We start from the raw sequence: 11500 nt of genomic DNA on the forward strand, positions 1-11500 counted from the left end.
TCAGATGAACTGGCCTGATATTAAGCATCGATATCCACAATTGACCTCATGACTGTGCTGATCCTCTGGCCTTTCATTTTATGCCACCACAGGTCAGAGTTTTCACTTATCCTGTGAAATATCTCAGCATCTACTAGATGGACTGGCATCATTTTTTACAGACATTCATGGCTCCCAGTGAATCTGAATGATCCCCTCTTGGACCACCATGAGGTGCACATTTGTTGTAGTTCTGAATGAAAATATCTTTGGTACACACCTTTCTCCCCTTCAGGATTAACTGCAATAATCTTGGTGATCATCACACTTTCATCTAGTACCAGCAGTGATAGCATGCTACCCTGCTAAACTAAGGTGGACATGGGAAATATCACCTGCCAAACATCAGCATGTTCGCATTGCCACTGTGAGCATATTAGCATGCTAATGTTAGCACTGAGCTCAAAGCAGTGTCTCGGTAGAGTCTCACAGAGCTGCTAGCACAGCTGAAAGCCTTGTTTCTACTCATGTTGAAGGGAAAGGCTTTGGCAATAAATGTAGGAGTCTGTGCAGCTGGCAGACCTACAGCTGGGTATCCAGCCGCAGTACAATCAGATATTTCCCGATCCAAATCCAATCCAATCCGATCCACAACTACATTACTGAATTAACATTATATTGTGAGGAACACCGGTTTCTTTTCACTGTTATAGTTCATTCATGGGCCTTTTCCACAGCAGACATTTTGAATTGTATTTGAGGGAAAATCACAGGTGGAAGTGAAACCATTAAAGATGATCTCACACCTGTGTGACAAGTCAAAGTGTCCACTGTGAAGGAGGGCAAACTAAAGATTCAAGAGAAAACACTGTTTGACTGCTGTACTGACAATATTTAATCCATTTCTGCCATGTTTCTAACCAATAAACCAGGTACAAGTTAGTCATGATCTGTGAAAATATTTAGTTCAGGATGATCTCTGACAGTTAATAACTGATGATGACAGGGATGACGATGAAGAACAACAGGCTCTGACTGTCACTGGTTTCTGTTCAAACTGCTCAGAGTTAACTGAACTCTCATCAAACACGATCAACATCCTGTTATCATCATTATTCTTATGAAATAGCAGACAGACAGTAGCAAGAGGCTACCCAAAAACCACTTCACACTTCCTCCCATACGATTTTATTCACAGAAAGCAAAAAAAATAAAAATAAAATAAAAAGACACAGGTTTCAAATGAAGTAAATGAAGTTTCAAATGAGATCAGTCATTATGTGTCAAATATTTATTCCTTTAAAACGTTTATTATTGATTAAATTCATGTAGGGAAAAATGAATAGTACATCTCTTTTTCTCCAGTGTACAGCAAACCACAGCTGACGAGTGTGTTTCAACCATAGCACACGAGGCATGTTCAGCACATGCACAGTTTGGTGTGCCAATTATGTGTGTATGTTCTATATTGAATATAAACACACAAATATATTTATATATACATACACATAATGAATAGAAATCATAAAGTGTGAGATTTGATGCCACTCCTTGGCCCTGGAGATCACACTGACCTCTCAACGTGTATCAGGATCCCAGACCGCCTGCCAGAGTCTGCCCAGAGGATGAAAACTAAACGTTTCTGACAGAAGCTTAGCCGACACCTTCAGCTCTCTCCATTTATTACTCTCCCAATTCAAAATAAAGAAATGTCAGTAATAGACGCTGCACGATGCTTCGGCCTCTGCGACAAACCCTGGACGTGGAGAGGGAGAGGAGCTGAGGCCTGAACACACTGGGATCCAGTGCTGCAGTTCATCCCCATTTGTTCTCACATCACAGTCCCACTGTCTGCCACACTCTCATCGTGGATGCCAAAAACACTGTGTGGTAACACTTCACTTGAACAGGTAGGGGGGGTTATGACGGAGGAAAGCAAAGGAAAACATGACATCAGATTTGAACATTAGTCAACTGTTAAGAATCTTCCGCAAGCTGAGAAAACACAGTAAATCCTCGACAGTCTGAGTGCATGTCAGGCTTTGACATACCTCTTCAAACAAAGTGTTACATGCTCAAACACAAGGGCAAAAACCACAGTCTGCTATGGATTGGGGGTCACCGCAACGACTACGAGAAGCCTCCTCGTGCCCCTCAACGGACCGAATGCAGGACGCGAGTCCACCGCTGTGAGAGGTGCTGATATGTGGGCGCCGGGGAGGGGAAAGAAGGCCAGTGGCTGCAGGAATACAGAGGGAAACGGGGGGGGGGGGGGTGGAGAGCAGCCCTGAGCGCTTCCTGAGGACTCGACAGGGTCCTCTCAGACCCTGATTCACACTGCCACCATGGCAACAGTCCAATAAGAGGCGCCACTGAGCTCTTTATATCTTTTTTCTATAATATTGGCAGTATCATTGTTTAAAAAAAAAAAAAAAGATGCAGGAAAAGGTTTAAAAGCAAACTCTGAAAGCGTAGTAAGACTGCAGTGAACGGTGCTTTCAGAGCCTGACGTCCCAGAGCTCCAGGAGTGCTTCCACTGCTCTGCCGCACGCAAACAAAACAAAAAAACAAAACAAAACAAAACATAAAATCAATCATTGTTGGCTCAGCACTACTGAGAGGGGAGAGGGGAGAGGGGAGAGGGCGGGAAGCTTGGCAAAGTATAGACAGAGAAAAACAAAACATGAAGTCACCAGTTCTGTCCATCGGATAAGTTGCTATGGTCGTCTACCAATCATCATCATCATTATCATTATCATCATCTGTGTGATTCCCCCCCCCCCCCCCCCCCAAGTGAAATAAAACAAAACCTAGCAGTTCATGATCTCTTGGCGTGCGCCACGGTAACACAGGTGTCCCAAATGTTGAAACTGCAGAGAGATGGTGACGGTCTCAGCAGTTACTCAGACACCTATTCCAAAAAACAAAACAAGAAAAAAAACAAAACAAAAAAACAACCGCCCCCACCAATCAAGAACCCCCCCTCCCACCCACCCACCCACCCCAAAAACAACAGATAAAACTAGAGAGAAACAAAGAGGCCTCCTCCTCCTCAGGCGCAGAGTGCGACTCACTCTGAATGTCCTGTGTGCAGCGGGATGAGAAGGAGAGATGAGATTCTGATGAGGAACACTGGGGTCATGTGGACAGAAATCTGAGCATTATGGCCGTCAGTTGTCAGCTTGCGGATCCTTCCAGAAAGGAGGACCTCAGCTCAATAGTGCCCGTCTGCTGAATTCCAAATAAAACTTGATCTGACGTCTAATAAAATCTGTACATTTTTTTTTGAAGTCTTCATGATTAGCTTGTCCAAAGGGGACATTTTTTTCCATTTATTTTTTTTAAATCTTTCACCGTATATTTATTAAATCTTTATCTGCTCTTTAATTTAGACGCTCTGAGTCCCATCTTGTGTGTGTGCATGTGTGAAGAAAAGACGCAGCCGGCCTTTCGTGGATGGCTTCCAGTTTGCTAGCAGCACTTTTTCTTTCGTTTACTGTTCCGGGTGAGTTTGACCACGTCGTTCTGTTGCTGCTGCTGCTGCTTGGCGAGCACCTCCTTCTTGGCTCTTAGCACTAGCTCCGTGATGCAGTTGAACATCTGAGGGAGAAGCACAAACAGTTTTTAGACCAGGCACGTCCCGCAGACTGCTCCACACAAGCACAACAGCAAGCAGTCTGAGGCCAGAGTCAACACAAACAACCGCGTACCTCTTCGACGTTGATGTTCTCTTTTGCGCTCGTCTCAAACAGGTTGATTCCCATCTGCTCGGCAAACTTCTGCGCGTCAGTCGTCTCGACCACCTTGGAGTTGGGGTCGTCGTTTTTGTTTCCCACTGAAATGTTGCCAAGGTGAATCAACGGGAGAGACGAGAGTCAAAACAATTCTTCACGCTGCCAGCAAGCAAAGAAGGTGTTCACTAGATTCGAGGCTGGCGTCTATGTTTAGGTGAAGGTTGCCGAGGTGACGAGAGTCCCTGGACTTTTTCTGAGCAGTGAGAGGTACACACTCACCTAATATTCGGCACACATCATCACAGTTCTGGTTGATTTCATGTAGCCATCGTTTGACGTTGACGAAAGACTCGGCACTCGTGACGTCGTATACCACTATGACCCCATGCGTTCCCCTGTAGTATCTGAGCGAGCAGAGGGACAGAGACACAGTCAGAGGACTCAGTGAGTCCCAGAAATTCTAATTTTATATTGTGTCAGTCAGAACGCCTGCACACAACATGCTAGTGCATGAAAACTGGTAAAAATCAGTGGACGAGTTGAAACAGCTTAAAGTAAAGAATAAATAGCAGAAATAGTTTGCTGAAATTAAAGTATACACAGTAGAACTAGTTAGCTTAAAGTAACGGATAAGTAGTAGAAACAGCTGAAAGTAATGAATACAGAGTAGAAATAGTAGGCATAGTAATAGTAATGGATGAAAGCTTGATGGATAGCTAAAGTAATGCACTGTTTAAATGTTCAGCTTACACCAAGTAGTAACAGTATGAAGGAAAATTAGCCTACTGACAATTCAATTGTATGGGGGGGTATATATATATATATATACACACATATATCCACATGAGGTCAAATGTTCAGATGACAGGTGGTGTCAGTGAAGCAGCGTCTGAGTTCATGTGACAGGCCTGTCCAGCAGCGTCTCATTAAAACCACTGAGGTAACTGATGTCCAGCAGGGAGAGACAAACCTCAGTTTGGAAGAGACACAACTTATCCATCTTACAATTTTAAAGAAAAAGCAAATCCCTAAGAGTGACATCATCATTTGAAATGAGCAATGACATGATTCCAGTCAGTTCAGCCAAAGTGATCACCTGGCCCTCGACCCATGACAAAACACCTGACCGTCCAGACCGACTCAATGAACTACATCTCAAAGTAAGTACAGTCCTTCTAAATGACTGCTGCAATAATGCAGCAGACAGAGTATGTGAGTGCTCGAGTAAAGGCAAACCCAACAGGAGGGAGACCAGCATCTGTCCTGCACAGACGACTGAACCAGACTGTGGCAGACAGTTCAACTGCAGACCTGCAGCCAAGCTTCAAACAGGGCACCAGGCCTCCGAAAGGGAGCATCCCCAGTGTGGCTGCTCTCGCCAAACAAGTACAAAGAACCTTTTGTCAGGCTTGCTGTGTGTGCGCGTGTGTGTGTGTCAGTGTTTCTGACTGGCGTGACAGTGTGGGGATACGGTGTTGTCTGAGCATGTCCCCAATGTCCAGCAGTGACGGGCCACCAGACAGCAGGCGTGGATGGCTGCACGTGTGCAGGTCCATCTGTGTGTCTGCTCAGTGCACATGAATAGAGAACCATCAACTACCAAATGCGCGCGCGCACACACACACACACACACACACACACACACACACACACACACACACACACACACACACACACACACACACACACACACACACACACACACACACACAGCAGGCACGTGGGGCCCAACCTGCAGTCACCTTTACTGCAGTAAAACTGGGCACAAACAGAGTGATAAAATGTTAAGAAACTGGACTTCTCCCTGAAAAAGATCAATCAAAGGGTGCTCTTGAGGCCCGGAGGTATAAAACGCTGAGCGTGGAAGTGATACAGCACCGCGGTGGAGAAGTAGCTCAAAGTTCAAAACACTTCTGCAAGTGAAAATCACAATAAAAGCATGAGCTCAAGAGAAGAAAGGAAAAAAAAGTAAAGTAAAAATGCAGACATGAAGCTGTAGTCCGTGTTATTCTGGGACTTTAAAGGTCTTGAATCAGGGCTGAAGCCGATGGCAGTGGCGGGTCAGCCACAGGCACACGGCCCAAAGGTCTGACATGTGGCTCCCACCCCAGGCTGAGCCTGCCCGAGTGGACCGAGCAGCTCTGTGCTCAGGACCCATCTCCACAAACTTGTTTAAGACTTAATGAGGCACCATGCCACTCATACTTGAGCACAGCGAACAATCAGTCTAAACGGGCTGCGTGCTCATGGAGGGATTCCTGCACAACGACTGGAAGCCTTGTTTCCAGACGAGGACGGTCATACTCCTCAGGGGCTGACGTGTCAGCGCTGCAGAGCATTTCAAGCTTTTTTTGGGATGTATTTGGTGTTCTGATTGTTCTCACTGCAGACAAAACTGACACGGCTCGGACGGCGAGTTTAATAAGCCTCTGTGTGCTTCAGTCAACAGCAGGTGAGTGTGCAAGATGACTGCAGGCTGAGCTGTAGGTCACATCAGTGCTGTTTCTATCAGAGCTCAGATGCTGTCTCCTCACACATTTATGCACAACTGTACTTTGATAGTCGCTGGGTGTCAGCTCTGGACTCTAATGCCAAGCCTGCCCGTGTAAATATCACAGTAATTGAATGCCAAGGTCATACTTCAACAGGGGCATTTTCAAGGAAAAATAAAACACAGGTTTGACAGCTGGCATTAAGGTGAGACACTGGACACATGAGTAACTGGCTGTCAGACACAGTGAGGAACACTCAGTGAAGAGGACAGGAGCTGCCTCACTGCAGTTTAGTGGTTTGGTCAGCACCAAACAGCTGACACTGTTAGCAACTCGCTAGTGAACCAGAATCCACAGAGCTCAGTGTTGGAACTACACTGTGCCAAAGAAATATATTCCCTATGCTAAACACTTTGTCTGGAGCAACAGGGACACTGACACTCTTCATCATTATGATGATCATTACCACTAAGAGTAATGATGCTAAAAAGACGTCCATCATAGATACAATTTCATGTGTTGGCCTGAAAAAACAGAACATTCTTAATGTCTGAAGCTCACATTCATTCTGCATTAACTGCATTTTCTTGGCCACATATCTAACAACAGTCACGTGGAGTCTAACCACCGCTGTGTCTTCCAATAACCCATTAAAACCTGACATGAATGTGATCTAATCCAGGTTTACTCTTCAGCGCTGCGCCATGAGCCGCAGGAGTGGAGGCGAATGATGCAGCGTGTTTTGAAAGCTCGCCCGTCCGACGGGGAAAGTGTTTCCATTCAGGAGCAGCGAGCAGCTGTTTGATTTGTGCTGTGACTCAGCCGAGGCCAAACTCAGCAGATAGTAAACAAAAGTTACATGTTAGATTTAGGTCACGGCGTCGTGTTGGACACATGTTTGACATCTGTATTTGAACAAGTGGCAACCTCTGCTCCTGCGCTGCAGCATAATCCCATAATAATGAGGGGTGATTGAGTGTAAATGCCAATGTGAGAAATCTAGTTTGAGTCCTGGATTTAAAGGATAAAACCAGTGTTGTTCTATCTCTTAATTATTATCATCATCAGTAATCCACCTGGACAGACCAACACCACAATTAACTTATCCTACAACAAGTACTGGCTGCGCAGCCTGACAGCTTCTGCCTCTGTACCACAAAGCTTAACTGTCTATCAGCCAATGCAACAGCACGTCTCCATAAAGCACTCGAAGCTCTTTCAATACCATGTGTTGAAAACGATACCATCTCTGTTAATTATACATTCGATAGCAGTGAAAGTATCAGAACTATTTAAAAAAAAAACAGATCAATAATCAGATCAACCCAGGGCTGCACAGATGAACAAACAGGGGAAAGAGTCCTCAACCTGTGGCTGGTCCAGGATTCTCTCCAGCAACGAGCCCACCGTGTGACTGGAGGCAGCGCCACCAGCAGGCAGCACTGCACTACTCGTGATTTTTTTTGTGTACCAGCACTATGTGCAGGTTGTTCATTTAAAAAATGGAAAAACTTAACAATATTGTGTGTCTATAAGCGTCATCTTTCATACTAGTATGAAACAACAACATTATCTTAAAAAGCTTTTGGGCAGCAATGGAGCTCCAAGCCACAGACACATGAGGTGCATTGAGCCGTGCAGACAATACTTAGTGCTTTTTGTTCTGTTTGTTGTTAATAAAAAGATAAGAACGAATGACTGTGCTATCACCTTCAAAAGGTGTGAAGGCTCCACTCTTGAACAGTGTGAACCCACAGCTACATGGATGCTGTGTGACACACACTACAAGCATCAGAGGGGAGAGACGCCCAGCCGTTGCCATCATGTAGCACTGCAGTATGAGACCAGGAGCCTCCCTCTCTCATCTGTAATTAGGATCTGTGGGGAATTCCACCCAGTTTCATGAAGCTGCACCGACTCATTTAAGTTGTCTACAAACTGCTTCCTCAACTGATGCCTAATCTGAGGACCGCAAAGAGGTTTCTTGGTTTCAGATTCAACTGCTGAAATGAAAATGACGGGCTTCACCTGAAAAGGCCAACATGAGTGTGTGTGTGTGTGTGTGCGCGTGGATCTACTTACGTAGAGGTGATGGTGCGGAAGCGCTCCTGCCCCGCTGTATCCCAGATCTGTAGCTTCACCTTCTCCCCGTTGATCTCCACCGTCCGGATCTTAAAGTCCACGCCAATCGTGGTGATATAGCTACCTGCACGCACGCACAAAACCAGGTTAACGATGTGCAACAACAAAGTGCAACGCTGGGAAACAATGCTATAGCGGCAGAGGCAGAACCACACACCTGAAAACGTATTGTCTGCAAATCGCAGGAGGAGACTGCTCTTCCCCACTCCTGAGGAGGAAACACAAGCACAGGATGAGGTTTGAAGAACAACAGGTTTCCAGAAGAACAAAAAATGAGCATTCTCTGTAATATTTGACTTTAAGCTTTCAAACTAACTACTGCAACTGCCTGAGGACAAACCGAAACAAGACGTCAACCTGCACAGTTGCTGTAATCATTGTGCGCCAGAAGATTGAGTTCCTCAAGGTCTACAGACAAAGTTGTCGCAGGATGTGCATGGTGAAGGGTTTAAGGTAAGCAATGCTGACCCTAAATGTTCATGTAAAGCACTTGTGATACGAGATGACACTTGTACCTACAGAGGCTTAAGCGGTGCAACAGCAGCAGTTGAGAAGGCTTGCGGCAAAGCCACAGAGGCGAGACATCAAATAGAACAAATATATCTGCCTGAGGTTCTAAAATTATCGAGCATAATAAATATGTTTTAGGAAGAAAAACCAGGCACACAACAGAAGACAGCACAGGAGAGAGCACAGGGAGAAGAGGATTAAAATGAAGCTGTATGAGAGGGATCAGGACTGTGTCTTCAACAGATCAGCTGTCAGGTTACAGCTGGAGGTTGGGAAGTGACTCTGCTGGCCAGTCTGGGGTGTGACTTAGCTTACCTATTGTGTTATTGTCATCTCATGTTTGATTGGTCCCAACATAAAAGCTCTCAGGTTCCTGTGGCCTCCATGCTGCAGAGTTTGGCTCAAACAAACAATAACCAAAGCTTCAAAGCAGAAGGGAGATCATCATCTTTTTGTACTTTTGAAGCTTTAATAAGACTGTTAAAGTCTTCCCGCTGCCTGGCCAAAAAACAAAAAACAGTCTCCCTCAGAATTTTAATTCCTCAGGGAGTCAAGTGATGAAACTATCCGTGACATTTCCATTTTTAATTTTCGCAGCCTGAAACTTGTGAACAAATTTTTGTACGTCACACAGCTGAGCTCGTGTCAGACCACTCTCCATGAGCAGATGTGCATGTGCTACTGTGACAGGCCACGGGCGAAACAAGAGATCAGCCTCAGTGCGGCGTGCACATCCAGTGTGTGGAATGTCTGATTCTCAGTAGCAGATCTGTCTACAAGCAGCCGAGGAGGAGCAGAGGTCAGAGCATCTTTCCCAAACAATCTCTGTGCAGCACGACAGGCAGTCGCACATCCATGCTGCGGTCCAGGGGACACTGGCCTCTGTGTGTGAGTGGCAGTGAAGGGCTTGCTGTGATGCTTTGCCCTCTACTGTGTGCAGACAGCTGATGGGGTACTGCCAGGATCGGGGCTGTCAATGAATGCAAAGATCACTGGCCACAAAGAAGTCCTGCAGGCTGAGGCTCCACTCCTGCTGAGGGTGGAGCGCATCAAACGATTTCACTTTAATGGGCAGACAGAAGAAGAGCAGCCCTGATCAGTTGTACACAGACTTACATTATGCATCCAATTAGAACTTGTTTTAGCATAATAAACAAGCCCAACACATCTTAAGTAACCACACAGTCTGCAGCCAGAAGTCAGCATCTTGGCGGACCGATGCACTTTATTAAGTGCAACTACAGCTGATACTAACCACTTTGTTAGTCTCACTTCAGCAGACTTTGGCTGGATGGAGACCACACTGCAGTGCAGCATTCCTCCACTACACAGCAGCTAGCACGATCATGCTAGCAGCTAAATAACAAAATGCATTTCAACAACTAAACCTAACTTAGCTGAGTTCACACTGTGCAGCAAACACAAGAAGCTATATTTAGCTTATGTAGACAGACCCTCGGCTTCTTAGGACACTAGCTTCTAAGCTAACGTGCGCTAACAGTTAGCAACATAACCAAACTTCCCACTAGCTAACAAAGCTAGCAGGAGATAACTAGAGGCCAAATAAGAGCAACATTGGGAGCCCCCGCACAGTTGTTTTGGTTACAATGTGTGTCCTGTTATGGAGCTAAAACAAATGTCCCAGATGATATGAGAGCAAGACCAGAAAATCTTGGAGGGACGAGCATTTGAGATCTGGAGGCGATATCCGGCCTGATCGGCTGACATGCCCAGCCCGGACACACAACCTCCGCCCTGTCACCGCCACAGAAATATGGCGGATGTGTACATTTCACCAACCATTTTGCATGAAGAAAATATAAACTAATACGCCGTAGACGCTTCATAGAAGCATACTGCTTCTATAGAGCTGTATTTCTTCTTCTACCCTTGTAAAAAAACACGACAAGGCCCACTTCCCGTCCCGCATCCACGGCGTCGTCTTACCGCTGTCACCGATGATGAGCAGCTTGAAGAGGTAATCGTAGTCCCTGGCCATGCCGGTAGCTGGTGGCTCACCCCCGTCTTGTGCCGCTTCTTTGCTGTTTGCTGTCCGACCCCCTCGGCTTGTAAAAAAAAAATCACCAGCCCCCAGATCCCCTGATATGAATGAAAACGACCACTACCGATGCTACAAACTGTTAGCCCCCCCGAGCCGGCGGCGTTTTTCTCGGGGTTTCGCGGCGTCAGCAATCCTCTCCCTCCGCTGCAAACAGCCGGAAACTCCGCTTCCTTCTCTGGTGGAGCTGCACCCAACTCTGACCCGGCCTCACTGCGCAGGCTCCTGCTACAGCACCGCCGCCCCATCCCATTGATGAACACTACTCTCACTGCACTAGGAGCCCGGTAGAGCCGTACCATCGAGCTGTTTCACAACATCCTCCAGCGGGGTCCACTAAATTGAAGAATTCTTCACATTTTCACCAAAATAATGTCGACTGTATAGATCACACACCGATAACCACCAAGCATGTGATATGCTGAAGTCACTCCACCCCTCTATTAACACCAAACACATTAATGGTGCCTCGTAGAAAATGTTAATAGGTCAGTTCAATATTAAATACAGTACATTTACTACATTAAAACATCTGAAACCTTTTCCTTTCGGGAGACCCCAGTGATGACTACTTTTAGAGCCCC

The 11500-nt window shown here is 46.0% G+C and overlaps 1 protein-coding gene across 2 annotated transcripts; it reads right to left on the minus strand.

Annotated features, from left to right (window-relative positions):
* Window positions 1–1255: 1255 nt before the first annotated feature.
* On the minus strand, window positions 1256–11117 carry rab35b (RAB35, member RAS oncogene family b). Of its 2 annotated transcripts, XM_070964752.1 has the most exons (6): window positions 10805–11117; window positions 8505–8555; window positions 8288–8411; window positions 3993–4117; window positions 3690–3814; window positions 1256–3579 (listed from the first exon to the last, which is right to left on the minus strand). In XM_070964752.1, the coding sequence occupies exons 1-6, from the start codon at window positions 10854–10856 to the stop codon at window positions 3451–3453; spliced, it is 606 nt and encodes a 201-aa protein (XP_070820853.1). In that variant the 5' UTR covers window positions 10857–11117; the 3' UTR covers window positions 1256–3450. The 2 variants fall into 2 exon arrangements, with proteins under 2 accessions (XP_070820853.1, XP_070820854.1); XM_070964753.1 differs by lacking the exon at window positions 3690–3814 and having other exon boundaries at window positions 3323–3579.
* Between the last annotated feature and the right edge of the window lie 383 nt (window positions 11118–11500).

The sequence above is a fragment of the Chaetodon trifascialis genome, chromosome 6 (genome assembly GCF_039877785.1).
Source record: "Chaetodon trifascialis isolate fChaTrf1 chromosome 6, fChaTrf1.hap1, whole genome shotgun sequence".
NCBI classification, from domain to species: Eukaryota; Metazoa; Chordata; class Actinopteri; order Chaetodontiformes; family Chaetodontidae; genus Chaetodon; species Chaetodon trifascialis.